Source organism: Elgaria multicarinata, chromosome 22 (genome assembly GCF_023053635.1).
Source record: "Elgaria multicarinata webbii isolate HBS135686 ecotype San Diego chromosome 22, rElgMul1.1.pri, whole genome shotgun sequence".
NCBI classification, from domain to species: Eukaryota; Metazoa; Chordata; class Lepidosauria; order Squamata; family Anguidae; genus Elgaria; species Elgaria multicarinata.
The window spans coordinates 4,558,861-4,575,278 of NC_086192.1; the positions used below are offsets into that span (position 1 = coordinate 4,558,861).

At 47.1% G+C, this 16,418-nt stretch overlaps 1 protein-coding gene across 2 annotated transcripts in view; it reads right to left on the reverse strand.

The window, feature by feature from the left end:
* The window catches only part of RAP1GAP2 (RAP1 GTPase activating protein 2), a 141,349-nt gene extending 126,800 nt beyond the window's left edge, over positions 1 to 14,549 (reverse strand). For both annotated transcript variants that reach the window (XM_063146835.1, XM_063146834.1), the window contains exon 1: positions 14,358 to 14,549. In XM_063146835.1, the coding sequence (XP_063002905.1) occupies positions 14,358 to 14,464 (107 nt within the window). In that variant the 5' untranslated portion in view covers positions 14,465 to 14,549. The remainder of the gene's footprint in view (positions 1 to 14,357) is intronic.
* Positions 14,550 to 16,418: the final 1,869 nt, after the last annotated feature.

Here is a 16,418-nt window from a genome sequence, read left to right on the forward strand (position 1 = left end):
ATGATTACCACACACAATCAACATGCATTTAACTCATAAACAGGGCTAGTAGAATCTGGTCATGTCAAGGATGGAACCAAGTAGGACTAGATGAAAAGTTCAAAGTTCCTGCAGACTGTGGGGGGTGGGGAATGGAAGGGAAACTTTTGGTTCCAAAACTATTTCAAGCCCTATTGTCATAGAATCATAGAATCACAGCATAGCAGAGTTGGAAGGGCTTATAAGGCCATCTAGTCCAACCCCCTGCTCAATGCAGGAATCCACCCTAAAGCATCCATGACAGATGGTTGTCCAGCTGCCTGGGTGCATTTTTTATTTTTATTTTTTAAATGGTGATTCTGACTTCTACACCGGGGCCAAGTTGGCTCCACTCCTCTGCATCATTTATTATTATTATTATTATTATTATTATTATTATTATTATTATTATTTATATCCCGCCTTTTCCCCAGTACTGGGACTCAAGGTGGTTTGCAATATTAAAACATGTACAATTAAAACATATAAATATAAATTTACAAAAGTTAAAATAGAATTAAACCTACAATAAAATTAAAAACATGTTAAAAAAAATTAAAAACAGTAACAGCTCAAAAGAGGGGAGGGAATACAATACATTAACACAGGTCCAGAGTAGCTCCAAAAGCCTGCTGGAACAAAAAAAGTTTTTTGCCGGTGTAGCACAGAGGGAGCCTCCCTGGGAAGGGAGTTCCAGAGCCTTGGAGCAGCCACCGAGAAGGCCCAGTCCTGCGTTACCCATCAGGCTTGCCTGGGATGGTGGGACTGAGAACAGCATAACTGACACAGCAACAATTCAGAGCCACTACGGGGCAAAGGTGATTTTTAGGCAGGTCACGGGTAAAATTCCACGTGTCGGTTTTGCATGACAGTGGAAAGAAAAATGGATGTCTCCGTAATTTCAGCTTGTACAATGAGAACCCTGTTTTAGCCACATTTGATTCAGACACATTTCTAAAAATATTCAATTCTCTTGCTAAGCATTTTTTCTTCCTGCCTTGTGGGAATGAGAGATTAGATTCAGTTAAGGCCCAGAAAACTGTGGTAAGGCTCTACGTTTTCTCCAAATAAATTATGCATTTTCAAATTTACAGCTACACCTTCATCTGCACACAGCCTTCCCTCTAAGGCGAACTTCACAAGTTCAGAAAATAGGAGCTAAACTCCTGCAAGAACCGAGGTGACATTTCACAGCAAACAGGTGAAGCTTTAATTACTTTCTTCCCAACCAAGGATAAATAATATTGCTCAATGCAGCCCCGAGAATTTGGCAGGGGAACATTGTTGTGGGTGTCACAGATGTGCATTTTGTGCTGGCGCCCGCTGCAGATGGAGGTGAATTCACAGTTTGGGGAGCTCAGAATTTTGAATTCCCCAGTTCAGAAAGCCTCACCTCACAAGTCGGACACAAGGACTGAAGCAAGGCGGGGGACCGAAACGGATTCTGAGTCCAGCCATGGGAACTCACCCATCCTTGCGCTCAGTCCATTGACAACCATCATTTCAGGTTGGAAATGAGATGAACGTTCACTGACTGCTGCGGTCAATGCACACTTAATGTGCCGTATGGGACACCAGACGTCTCCTGGCGAGCGCCATCAAGAGCCACGCGGCGCTGGGTACTCTGTAAACATGCAGGGCCTGTGGGCTTGGCACCCAGTGAGGAGTCTTGATTTGGGGGGTTCAGTTCATGGCTCACTGGCGTCAAGAAGCTTGGAGAGAGAGCCGTGTAGGTCTTGTGTGACCTGTATCTTTATAGAAATACTTTTGAATGAAGAATATGCTCTGATAACCTCTCGTTTGGATTACTGCACGTGGGGCTGCCTATGAAAACGGTCCAGAAGCTTCAGCTGGTACAAAACAGGGCAGCCCGTTTACTAACAGGGACTGGCCGGTGAGATCGCATCACGCCAGTCCTTTTACAACTTCATTGGCTGCCAGTCCAGGTCCGGGCCCGATTCAAAGTGCTGGTATTGACATTTAAAGCCCTAAACGGTTTGGGGACAGGTTATTTGAAGGAACGCCTCCTCCCATATGTACCTACCCGGACCTTAAGATCATCTACAGGGACCTTCTCCATGAGCCCCTGGCCAAAGGAAGTGAGGCAGGTGGCTACTAGGAGCAGGGCTTTCTCCGCTGTGGCACCCCGGTTGTGGAATGAGCTCCCCAGAGAGGTCCGCCTGGCGCCTACACTGTACTCTTTCCGTCGCCAGCTGAAGACCTTTTTATTCTCTCAGTATTTGAACACTTAAGTTTAACTTAAATTTAAATTTTACTGTTCCAACTCTGTATTTTAATCTAGAGTTAGATTAAAATACAATATGTAATAAATAAAATAAATTAAAATAAAATAAAATGTCTCCCTATCCACATTCTTCTCCCCTCAGCCTCCTTTTTTCCAAGCTAAACAATCCCAGCTGTTGTCACCTGCCATCAAGGGGGAGATGTTCCGGCCCCTGCATCATTTGAGTTGCCCTTTTCTGCAAAGTCATATATCAAAGCCATGGGCGTGTCATCTCCCACGGCAGGAAGGGTGACATTAAAAAGACTCAGGAGTGGTGATCGCACTACTTCTGAGGAATACAGGCAAAAGGGTGCTTTCCTGTTTGTCCTACCTCGCAGGGTGGAGGTGCAGACATGACAGCTTGTCACCTCTTCTCACAGTAAATACAACCAACAATTCGATATGTATGGCACCTTACAAACTAAGAGCCAAAGTAGATATGACAACAATCCATGACCGACCAGATGTCTTGTCATTTAAAAACAAACAAACCTTAAACACAGTCATGGGGCGGGGGCGGGGGCGGGGGCGGGGGCGCTCAAATTTGTAGGGCTTTTTTTTAACTGCCCCTAAGTCATTATTCCAATCAAAATTCCCCACCACCACAAAAGTGGCTGTTAGCATCGCAGTAGAAAGCTGTAGGCACCTTGCATTATGCCTGGACTCCCCCCCCCCCCCCCGCCCTTGGGGAGGGGATTTTAGACAGAGAAGCTAGCTTGGAGGAAACAGGCTGAACACCACCCTCATCCTCTATATTAAGAGGTGGGCAACATGCAGCCCTCAGCCCATATGTCCACCCCAACCTCCATGGCTGATTTTGCCCCACCCCCACGGGATTTGCTGTGGTAGCAGCCGGTGATTTTGCGAGAAAACAAGGTGCATGAGGCGCATACTACTGGGACCATGTTGAGCCTGGAGAAGAGAAGATTGAGGGGAGACATGATAGCACTCTTCAAATACTTAAAAGGTTGCCACACAGAGGAGGGCCAGGATCTCTTCTCGATCCTCCCAGAGTGCAGGACACGGAATAACGGGCTCAAGTTACAGGAAGCCAGATTCTGGCTGGACATCAGGAAAAACTTCCTGACCGTTAGAGCAGTATGACAATGGAACCTAGGGGGGTTGTGGGCTTTCCAAAACTAGAGGCCTTCAAGAGGCAGCTGGACAACCATCTGTCAGGGATGCTTTAGGGTGGATTCCTGCATTGAGCAGGGGGTTGGGCTTGATGACCTTGTAGGCCCCTTCCAACTCTGCTATTCTATGATTCTATGACCAGCCCCACCCCGGAGTGCAAAGCTGCTTGTAAACCATGCGCATGCACCTCCCATGCACCTCTTCTATGCCTCTTCTTCTTAGGGCGCCTTCTCCTATCGGAGGTTAGCTATCATTATAGCTATTTTTGTTTTTGATGCCGCTGCTCTAAATAATTGGATAGAGGTACAGCTATACTATTCCCTCAAGTCCTTAAGCCAAGATGTTCATCTTCTTCTCACTGATCTTTTCCCTTCAATTTTCCCTGGTATAGTAAGTTGGAAAATGGTGTATTTTGTATATGGTGTACTTTGTAAAATTGCTGGGGGTTGGGGGTGGGCTTGCTGCCGCCAGTGTGGTGTAGCGGCTAAAGTGTTGGACTGGGAGTCGGGAGATCCGGGTTCTAGTCCCCGCTTGGGCATGAAAGCTCACTGGGTGGCTTTGGGCCAATTACAGACTCTCAGCCCAACCTACCTCACAGGGTTGTTGTTGGGAGGATAAAATGGAGAGGAGGAGGATTATGTACGCCGCCTTGGGTTCCTTGAAGGAAAAAAGGCAGTACTGCAATAATAAATAAATAAGTAAGTAAGAAAGAAAGAAAGAAAGAAAGAAAGAAAGAAAGAAAGAAAGAAAAATCCAGTAGTAGCCATTGCAGCGGGGGTGGGGTAAACTCCAGGAGGGACAAGGAGGCTCCCCAACTCCATGGGAGGATCGAGAGGAGATCCTGGCCCTCCTCTGTGTGACAACCTTTTAAATATTTGTTCTCCCACCCCTGCCCTATGCCACTGCTTCAATCAATATCTAAATCCACCCCAGATGCATATAAGTTTGTTAAAAAAAAATCAAATCAAATGTGGATCTCCCATAATGCATCTCCTTGAGCCTTACCAAATCTATTGTGGCACAAGATGTTGTGGGCTATTGCCAGGGCCCCAAAACTACCAGAGGGTCCCCCACCCTAGCAGTGACCCTATTTCCACTTTGCAAAAAGTATCCAGGCAGATCAGGTGCAGTGTGAGAGAGTCTCACTTTGCATCTCTCCCCACCCACCCACCCCTGCATCCTCCAGGTCGCAGGGACACAGAGGGCTCGTCCCAAATCCGGAAGCCAGCACTGGGGATGGAGAGCGCTTTCTCCGATGCATCTGGCCGACGAAAGCTTTTGCCACAATATGTCTGTTAGTCCTCAAAGCGCCGCAGAATCCTTGTTGTTTTTGGACTCCAGAAGAGTCCTTGATTTCCCCCACGCACTCACCCTCCATCAAGTTGCGCTCCTTCTGGATTGCGGCCATTAGCGAGTGACAGGATGCCGGCCAGTCTGTATGAAACTTCTGCCACTGCACAATGTATCAGGTGCGTGACGATAACTACACCACTTTACCTGGGAGTAAACCTAGGGTGACCATATGACCGGATTTGTCCGGGTTTTTGATGGCAATCCGGGAGGGGGAGGGGAAAACCGGATTTTTTTTTCAAAGAACAGCTCTAATGGGAATTAACAAAAATGCTTATAACTCCGTCATTTTTTAAGATAAAGACATGAAACTTGGCACAATGGTAGCTCTTAGGAAGGGCTTTAGCCACACCAAATTTGAAACAGATCCGTTCATCCATTGATTTTTTAGGCATTTTTTTAAAAATGAGGTTTTAAAATTATTTTTTAAACTGTCATTTTTAAAGTTAAAGAGCTGAAAGTTGGCACCATGATAGCTTTTAGGTAGAGCTTTAGCCATACCAAATTTGAAACAGATCTTGGGCCAAACCCTGTTAACAACAACAGCAGCTTGCAATGAGTGAAGATACAGTCAGAAAAGATATTTGACGGAAGGGGAGAATGTAACACACAGAGTATAGCAAAAGCTTCGAAGTACAGCGAAACCTACAAAAGTAGGAGTGATTGAAGTTAATTTCAGATACATTGAATCTCTCACTTGTTCTTTATTTCAGTGATTTTAACATTAAGATGTTATGTAGAACAGATTTGTCGTAAATGTGTGCTGTAAAATCAGACATGTGACCAAGGCTATATTCGGGTGGGCACGCCCCCTTGGTACTGGACACGCCCCCTTGGGGGCGACCATGTTGTCCTCCTTTTTGGTTTCCAAAATATGGTCACCCTAGTAAACCCCACTGAACTCAAAGCAACTGACTTCTACACCATCTTATCGCTGAGTAATCGCAGTCCTTTTTGCACAGTTAGAGCTCCTAGGTGTGCCATTTCCCGCAGACCTGAGCCTCAACGACTCTCCATTTAGAAAACAGTTGAGAACTGCACATTTAGCACAACAGTCAAACGTCTCTCTGTCTCTCTCTCTCTCGCTCTCCTTTTTCTAGACAGTTTTCCTGCAGAGTGTCACTGGCTATTCGCTCAGGATCAACAGTGACATCCCGGGTTATTATTCAAATTAACAAGCCTTGATGTGATTGATTGTTCCAGGAAGGAGCTCTGCAGGGGATTTGTCCAGGCTTGGGAGGAAAAGGAAGCTTGCCGCAATCAATTTGCAGCATTAGATTTTCCCCGGCGGTTGCTAACAAGGCAGTGAAGATCCCAGCCTCCCGGTAGCCGGCATCTGCTGCCACCCCTCTGTGCCGTACAGGGTGATATTTGATGGCAGGTGGAGAACAGAGCCTGGAACGTCCCGGGCCCAGTCCTTGCCAAAGAGGAGGCCAGTGGCACAGGCGTTGTAAGACAGAGGTGTGGAGCCTGGGGCCCTCCAGACGCTGGACTACCATTCCCATAATCCCTGATGATTGGCCAGTCTGGCTAGGAATGATGGGACAGAGGCCCTCAATATTTTGAGGGCCACCACTGGTTCGTACCCTTGTAGTGGGCTGAATCTCTTCCTCAAGGGCCAAGCAGGAGTGGGGAGAAGGAGGGACAGAAGGAGAGGAAGAGGAAGGGGACGCTGTAGCCAAAAGCCTTGTAGCCGTAGGAGAGACCCAGATCTTGCAATGCATGCTGGAGCTGATAGAATCATAGAATCATAGAATAGCAGAGTTGGAAGGGGCCTACAAGGCCATGGAGTCCAACCCCCTGCTCAATGCAGGAATCCACCCTAAAGCATCCCTGACAGATGGTTGTCCAGCTGCCTCTTAAAGGCCTTTAGTATGGGAGAGCTTTAGTATGGGGTAACTGATTTCATTGTCGTACTGCTCTAACAGTCAGGAAGTTTTTCCTGATGTCCAGCCGGAATCTGGCTTCCTTTAACTTGAGCCCGTTATTCCGTGTCCTGCACTCTGGGAGGATCGAGAAGAGATCCTGGCCCATCAAAAGTGCTGTTAGCATAGAACGAGCAATAGTCTTAGCAGCTGATGGCCCTCCAGGAGAGGGCAAAGGAGAGAGAGAGAGAGACAGAGAGGGAGGGAGGGAGGGAGGGGCCTGGTTCAGACAACACGCTAAACCAGTGGTTCTCAACCCTTTTTGCTCCATTCCCCCCTTTCACCATTGTTCAGAATATAAGTCCCCCCTTCCCAAGATAGTCTAACTCAAAAGGTGCATTCCAAATAATATGCGTATAATATTGAAAAGCTTTTTTTTTTTCTATATTAGTACATATACATTTATTTGGATTATTTTTATAGTAGAGTTTTACTATAAAACTACTTATAGTAAATAAATTTACTATTTCGCTCCCATGCTTTGCGTTGCCCCTTTAAATGGGAAGCTTGAAACTTCTAGGATTGCGAGGGAGGGAGGGAAAAGAGAGCAAATGCCTGGCTTTTGCAGACAACATGACACTTTTCTGGGACGTTTTTAATAACATGTGCAGGAAGACATAATCTACAGGACATCATACTTTGCTGAATAGTGGTCCCAATTCCACCACCACCCCCGGAACCCTAAAAATTCCCCCCGGGGGGAGAATTCACCCCTTGTTGAGAACTCATGTGCTAAACCATGCTGCTTAACCACAGATAGTTAACAGAATGCATTGACCTTAATGCATTCCTTAACCATTTTGTGGTTAAGCAGCATGGTTTAGCGTGTTGTCTGAACCAGGCCAATGAGAGAGAGAGAGAGAGAGAGAGAGAGAGAGAGAGAGAGAGAGAGAGAAGGGGGGGGATTCTAGGATCTCTACTTTGAGAGACAGAGAGACACGAGGCACCCCTTTGAGACATGCTCTCCCAAGAACTACAAGTCCCAGAAATCCTTTATTCCTACTGGCATTTCCGATGTGCAGGCAGGGATTAGCACTATAATAATCAGGGACACTGAGGACCCGGGGAGTCAAGGCTGTTGATATGATTTCCAGGCTCCAGAACATTTGGGAGAAAATGGGCTAAGCCTCTAGTCCCCAGGGTACATCACAGAGAACCCACTCTAGATGACAGGAAGTAGAGTCTAAAAGGGCAACTGTCAGATGTAGATAGATGATAGAGATATAGAGATACATTCGGGAGGGTAGAGGACAGGCCTGGTGTCAAGGGTTGCATGGTTGGGCAGCTGCTGAGGGCCCACACCCCGCAGGGGCCCCCTGACCAGAGCCCTCCTGGACTTGCCTCTCCTCTTCAACCTGCTTGTTCCCCTGCCTCTTGCTCTGGCCCAGTGAATGGTGATGAGGAGGAGAAGCAGCAGAAGCAAGTCATGGCCATGATGAGGAAGAGAGTGAGAAAGGGGGCAAGGGTGGTGAGAAGGTAGGGCACACCGAGGGACCCGCGTGGAGGGTGTCTCGTCTGAGGGCCCTTCGAAACCTGGAGCCCTGCACTTTATAGGGTTGCGTCCGACGTCAATAAATAATTGCACCACAACGAATGAACCCAGGAGATTCCAGGCTTACTATGAGGAAGCCCTCATAATTAACCGATGGCGTCGTTCATTGTCCCAAGATCTGCTGCTATTTATTAGCTTGCGTGACTTTTGAAAAGGGTTAGACAGAGGCATAGAGGATAAGACGACAGATGCTTATTAGTTAGGATAGCGGTTTAAAACAATGCAGCTTACATATGCAGGGTAATTCTGGGCTGAACACCTCACCCCTCACGCACACCCTTTTGCAGGACCATTAATATGCCACAAAATTGAGGGGACATTCGGCCACTTTTAGGCGGAGAGCGATTTTCTAGGAATTTGCTAATGGGTGTTCGGAGGGGGCAACGAGGATGATCAGGGGTCTGGAAACAAAGCCCTTTGAGGAGAGACTGAAAGAACTGGGCATGTTGAGCCTGGAGAAGAGAAGATTGAGGGGAGACAGGATAGCACTCTTCAAATCCTTGAAAGGTTGCCACACAGAGGAGGGCCAGGATCTCTTCTCGATCCTCCCAGAGTGCAGGACATGGAAAAACGGGCTCAAGTTACAGGAAGCCAGATTCCAGCTGAATATCAGGAAAAACTTCCTGACTGTTAGAGCAGTACGACAATGAAATCAGTTACCTAGGGAGGTGGTGGGCTCTCCCATACTAAAGGCCTTCAAGAGGCAGCTGGACAACCATCTGTCAGGGATGCTTTAAGGTGAATTCCTGCATTGAGCAAGGGGTTGGACACGACGGCCTTGTAGGCCCCTTCCAACTCTACTGTTCTATGATTCTATTAGCCATGGCAGATAAATGGAACTTCCCTGTTTATAGCAGTGTGCTGATGAATATGCCCAGGGGGGACATCAGGAGAGGGCCTTGATGCCACTCTTGTGAGCTTCCAGGAAGCAGCACTGTGAGAAACAGGAAGATGGATTCATCTGTTCCAGCACGACAACTCTTACGTTTACCAGGAATGGATACATCTGTCGATTTCATTTTTTGTTTTCAGTTTCTTGTTTTCCCAGTCTTAAATTCAGTTCACCTTAAACTTTGAGATTATATATATATATAAAAAAACTTTGCATGATTTCTTGAGTGTAATTTTCATAACGCATGCAGTTTTTCTATGAAATTTTGCCCAATATACACATTTTTGAAAGCAGTTTTCCAACTATGACAACACAAGAGTAAGGAAACGATCCACAGGTGCCTCCAAGGATGGAGGAGGAGCTGTTTGGCTGTACCAACACGGGGAAGTGTGGAAATCAAAACTGAATACTAATATGATGATATTAGTGGGATGATCAGGGGTCTGGAAACAAAGCCCTATGAAGAGAGACTGAAAGAACTGGGCATGTTTAGCCTGGAGAAGAGACGATGGAGGGGAGACATGATAGCACTCTTCAAATACTTAAAAGGTTGTCACACAGAGGAGGGACAGGATCTCTTCTCGATTCTCCCAGAGTGCAGGACACGGAATAACGGGCTCAAGTTAAAAGAAGCCAGATTCCGGCTGGACATCAGGAAAAACTTCCTGACGGTTAGAGCAGTACGACAATGGAACCAGTTACCTAGGGAGGTTGGGGTCTCTCCCACACTAGAGGCTTTCAAGAGGCAGCTGGACAACCATCTGTCAGGGATGCTTTAGGGTGGATTCCTGCATTGAGCAGGGGGTTGGACTCGATGGCCTTATAGGCCCCTTCCAACTCTACTATTCTATGATTCTATGAAAGCATCCAGTCCACAGGATCCCTAGTCCAATGCTCTTGTTGAGAATGGCGTACACATCATTAAGAGGCTATTAAAGAAAGCTATGGACCCCAGTGGTCCACAGCACTTCTCAGTTATGGGACCCCAAAACAAGAATGCCACAACTACTTAGGGATGGATGAGAAAGTTCATTTTTTTTGCTGTAATTTAAAGTTGTGAATTAGTGGTCCATTAGTGCTGTGGACCACTAATTCACAACTCCCAGAACCTAATATGGACCTGAGTGCAATCTGCAGTCCATAGATTTCCAGGTTTGCGGTGCAATTCACAGAACCAAAGAAATGCACTCAAAAATGTGTATATTTGAAAAAAGTGCAGATGAAAAATGTGTACTTTTTGAACATGCACACAGTTGAGGCATTTGGAAAGAAAATAATGCAAAAAGAGCAAACACAAAGCTCTCAGTTTGATATAGATATTGGTCAGAACAAACTTCGAGATGGAATTCGGAGAATCTCAATGAGCTTGTGTTTGCTGATTTGTACACCCCTGCAACTACTACACAGAGATGGCAACAACTAATAGCACAACCACAGATGCAAAAGTCTAAACAAGGCTAAAAAAAAATGGCGCTAAAGAATTGCCACCAATTCAAGAAAATGATGATGTGCTGATCTCACATGGAACAACATAGATGCAGGAAGCCACAGCGCCCCACCACGTAGCTCCCAGACCATATTAAGGGATGACGCCACATGATGTACCCTTAGCCAGAACAGAAGAGATCTACAACCTATTCCACTCAAAAAACAACCACTGGTGACCCACACCAATCAGCACCCCATGGGGAACTTCAATCCGCAAAGGAGGACAAAAACAATAGAACCATTCCACAGTGAAAGAAGACAAAGCAAAGAAAGAAGTGGATTGCAGATAAGAACTTGTTGATAATATAAACCCAGTAGCGTTTATATTATCAGCCATTGTTGTTATCGTTGTTATTATTATCTTTGTTATTATTTTTAAAAAGCTGGATGCTTTAAGGTGGATTCCTGCATTGAGCAGGGGGTTGGACTTGATGGCCTTATAGGCCAACTCTATGATTCTATATGGTGTAGCCCTTTAAGAGGATTGCTACATCATGGAGGGATGCACTTTTGGAGGTTGCCATAGGAGGGCTGTGCCTGGACAAAAAACAGCAAGAGAGATAGAGTGCAAGAGAGAACTCTCCACGCGAGGTAACTTATGGAGAATGTCTCATAGCTTAACACACCTGGAGGGAACCAGATTGGGAAGGCAATCATAGAATGTTTGTTGGGAGTCAGAAATTCATAGAATCACAGAATCATAGAATAGTAGACTTGGAAGAGGCCTCTAAGGCCATCGAGTCCAACCCCCTGCCCAATGCAGGAATCCACCCTAAAGCATCCCTGACAGATGCTTGTCCAGCTGCCTCTTGAAGGCCTCTAGTGTGCGAGAGCCCACCACCTCCCTAGGTCACTGGTTCCATTGTCGTACTGCTCTAACAGGAAGTCTTAGATCAAGCCAATGTTCTGTTGGTCAATCAATCAAACAGCCTTAAATCAAAGTTTCAGGAACTCTGTTACGAAAACATCACAATTGGGATTGGTATGCCGTTGTTTTTTTGCGGGATCCCCACAGGGGAACTGATTGTGACTTTGGAGTCCAGGGCTGACCACCTGAGGGCCTGCCTGCTTTCGCCATGCTCAGTGTGTATCGTTGTAACTAAATAAATGCTACCAAACCCAGTACTACACAACCAAACCCAGTACTCTATACCGACACCAAGCCATCTTAAGGCAGCAGGGCTCTGATGTCAGTGAAGTGGAGTTTCAGTCTACCTTGGACAGCTCCTTTAGAGTTCTGACTGAAACCCGGAGCGGATTCAACCAGGATGATCAGGGGTCTGGAAACAAAGCCCTATGAAGAGAGACTGAAAGAACTGGGCAGGTTTAGCCTGGAGAAGAGAAGATTGAGGGGAGACATGAGAGCACTCTTCAAATACTTAAAAGGTTGTCACACAGAGGAGGGCCAGGATCTCTTCTCGATCATCCCAGAGTGCAGGACACGGAATAACGGGCTCAAGTTAAAGGAAGCCAGATTCCAGCTGGACATCAGGAAAAACTTCCTGACTGTTAGAGCAGTGCGACAGTGGAATCAGTTACCTAGGGAGGTTGTGGGCTCTCCCACACTAGAGGCCTTCAAGAGGCAGCTGGACAACCATCTGTCAGGGATGCTTTAGGGTGGATTCCTGCATTGAGCAGGGGGTTGGACTAGATGGCCTTATAGGCACCTTCCAACTCTGCTATTCTATGATTCTATGATTCTATGATTCACTGCCCCACGGACATCAGAGCCACCGGCCTCCACTGACAAGGCAGCCTCTAAAATTTCCTACACTTGGGGTATTACTTATTCATTACTTTTTTATATATATTCTCCAAGGAACTCTTTTATCCTCACAACACCCCTGTGAGGTAGGTTAGGCTGAGAGAGAAAGTGACCAGCCCAAGGTCACCTACCATGTTTCATGGCTAAGGAGGGGCTAAGGAGCGGGGATTTGAACCTGGGTCTCTCCATCCGAATGCTATAACCGCTACACCACCCTGGCTCTCTCGTGGGAACAAGAAACACTGTGGTAACTACCCAGGTATTTTCCAACATCGCAGAAGCAAAGGAGTAACATCCAATAATGAACTGCAAATAGTCTAACAAGATTAAAGACCAAGGCATGAGCGGTTATTTTCGCCTCCCAATCTGATCCCTTTAACATCTTAGAGGCAACGGGGATGCAGGGCAGGCAGAACATGTTTTGGTGAGAATTCATAAACCAAAGTAATCAAACCCATTTTAAACCGTATCCTCAGGAGAATAAAAAGTAAGCCTCCGGAACCAGCGGTAGCGAAAAGCGTCAAGGAGCCCTGTGGTCCTTAAAGGCTGACGATGCAGTCCCGCACAGACATATTTGGCAGCCCCGTTAGAATTAGAAGGACTTCCTTTCGAGTGAAGGCGGAAGAGGGCTGCATGGAAGAAATGTATTTGTGGCAAGTGCTTTTGTAGAGAAGATTTGACTTCAGCTGATATCACGCTGATATAAGGGTGCTAGTCCATATGGTGGCACTGGGTTGTTTCTTAAGGCAATCTGTTGGCTTTGTCGAGCCACCAGATTGAAAAAAAACATCAATGCCAATTCCCCACACCCCGTGAAGATTCGGTACACAGCACCTGAGTTCCCACCCCCTCCTGTAACCCAGCCTAAACACCCAACTGCCTCCTCCCCCTTTCCTCGGTTGTCTTGTCTCCCCAGTGTAGAATTGCTCGACTGTAAGCTCCCCGGGGCAGAGCACAGTCCTCTTGAAGTTCGTAAAGCCACTGCAGAAACGACAAACGGCAAACCAATGAGTTTCTACCCTGCTTGGTTAAAGTGAAACACACACAGCACTTTTGTAGTCAATGGCTCGCTTTTGCTTCGCTTGGACACTCGCCAAATGGTCATCGCTTTAATGCATTTTATACTGGTTCGGCTCAGTCTGCGAGCCTTTTTCCGATTAGAAATGGCCCCAACAACAGCAACAACAGCATTCTGGCTGACACCACGATGCCAGAGTTGGATCCCTTGTCCCGACCGGGTGTTTGTCTGTTAGCGGGAACGGAAGCTTAAAAAGAAATCCGTCTTAAATCCAGCTGAACAAGTCCCGAAAAACACCTGTCACCATGTGGAGAGAGAAAAGCAGTTTCTCTCCATCCCAAGTCACCGCCGCACGTTTGCCGATCTCTAAGAGGGGAAACTCAACAATGCCGACTGACCATGTCCGGCACTTTGGAATTAAAAGCCCTGGCTTAGCGGACAATGCTACCATATTATGCAAGTTTCCCACTCCTAAACCAACTCCACTCCTAGCTTTCAGATGCACAGGCAAGGCGAGACTTAAGGTACCCCCCTCCTTACAAAGATGCCCCAAAGACGTTGGCAGAACTCGGTGAAATCCAGCTCCGGCACCCTCCGCAGTCCTTGACTGCTCTCCCGTTACATCTTATGTCACCCCCACCCAGTCTGCTGCTCCCGCTGAGAGTGGCACTTCTGACAAGCACAGCAACAACAAAGGCGGACAACCCGAAACAGACAGCCCCATTACAGCGAGCACCACAAGCCTGGCTTCTGGGCTTCTTGGAGCCTCGCTTTTAAAACTGCAGCAGGAGTGCCAGGCAGTTACCTCTTTGGTCCCCCACACCCCCCCACACCCCCCCACACCCCCTCCTGCGTTAAAGAGACAACAATCAAAGAAGGTATCTAATATGATATGATATGATATGATATGATATTAAAGCGTGTGCATTACCTTTTTTCTTTATTTTGCTTTCGGGACTTGTGTAACAAACCTATGAGTACAACAGCTGCTCGTATTCCTGCTCTTTTCGAATGCATCCTACCGGGAGGTTGTGACATAGCTAAGGTGACACTTCTACAGATTGTGCAGCCAGAGTCGCGGCAGCCTTGGCAAGAGACCTGGTTTTAAAAAGGACAGACCTCCCCTTGCCTCCCCACCCCTCCCTTACATGCACACTCCCATTCTTCCGCTCCTTGTCTGCCGCCTTGTTACTCCGGTGTGATAGGTAAGCCTGTCCCTGAATCAGGTGACCGGGTCTTCTCTGGCAACCTTGAGATCACCTGGAGCCTACTCGCCTGCCCTTTTCCCAGCCAGCTACTATTCTGAGCTCCCTTGCACAGGGGCCTGCTGAACTGCCAGCACGGAGTAGGGGTGGCATTCCCGAGTCAATTAAATCATTCTCAGCCCTACCAGCAGCCGCACATGTGGTCACGGGCTTCTGCCAATCGCGCACGCCTGCGTCGCCACCGTCCATCTGCCTTCCCCACAAAAGAAGAGCAGAAGTTGAAGGACAGGCTTCAAAGCTCCCCTGCGCTGCCTTGCATTGTTTATGGATTTAAAACTCCATCAAGACGGACACAGAAGTTAAGGCGGATTGAGTTCTCTCTCGTCGTGTGATCCTGGATGAATACCGGCTGGCCGAAATGACTGTGTCACTTGGCTCTGCCCGTAGGATGTGGCTTGCTTTCAAATTGCTCGGGGGAAGATTCCCCCCCCCCAAAAAAATACATGCCTATTTTTATGTAGAAATTGTTGGTGGGCGACATCTGTACGCGTCTATGATTTGACATGCTGAGGAAATCCGAAGCTTTCTGTAAGGTACGTGTGATTAATTGCAAGGTGTATTTTTTTTTTTAAAAAAAAAAAAGCATTTTTCTCTACAATTCATCTTTTCGCCTGGTTTCAGCCAGGGAATTAGGTTATCCGGAGGTTCATTCTCAGCGTTGCAATTGTCAGTGTGATACTGCAACAAATGGTTTTACGGAATAAGTCTCCCCCTCAGCCCTTGGGGGATGTCATTTACTGATTGCTGTTGGGGATTAGAAACATTTTAAGAGTATTAAAATGAAAGGGGCTTGATTTGCAACTGTCTGGCTCCTGTATTGCATGGAAATGTGATCAGTTCATCTGTGCGTGCTGGGAGTTGGATGGAAATAGCCTGGGTAGGCTGGGATCAGACACAGTGGAGGCTGCAGGACCGGCCCTACCATGAGGCAGAATGAAGCAGCCACCCCAGGCAGCAGATTCTGCATGTCATGAAAGGGCAGTAAATGTTATTGTTCTATTTGCATGGTGCCAGGGATGGGGAGAGTTATTTGTGAGTTGTTCTGCCTCCCGTGCCAACTTGTCTGGCTTTGGGTACTATGCACTTTTACTAGAGGGGGGGTGGCATTCGCTGATTTGCCTCAGGCAGCAAAATGACTTGGGATGGTCCTGGAAGGCTGAAGTTGAAAGGGGGAAGGTTTTCACAAAATCTTTCTGCAGTGCTGAAAAGCAGCCCTCCCCTCACTCATTAGTGTGCCCTCTTGCAGGAGTTGCTGCAAAACTGACCCAAAGTCCCCACCTATTCAGAGTGAGGGCACTGCCCTCACTCTCATTTGGCTTTGTGGCATCATACTGTAAATAAATCCAATCAGTTACATGGTCTCATAGTATAGTGACGTGATCACATTCGTTACGTAATCCCCAGTTGGCTGGGATCACCCATGTGTTGATAACTGGAACCAGAAGGTTCGAACATATAACACCGATTCTGGCCAACTTGCATTGGCTGCCTATAAGTTTCCGAGCCCAATTCAAGGTGCTGGTTTTAATCTATAAAGCCTTACAGAATACCTGATGGAACGCCTTTCCCAACATGAACCTACCCGTACACTATGCTCAACATCTAAGGTCTTCCTCCAAGTGCCTACTCCGAGGGAAGCTCGAAGGATGGCAACAAGGGAGAGGGCCTTTTCAGTGGTGGCCCCCCAATTGTGGAACAATCTCCTTGACGAGGCTCGCCTGATGCCA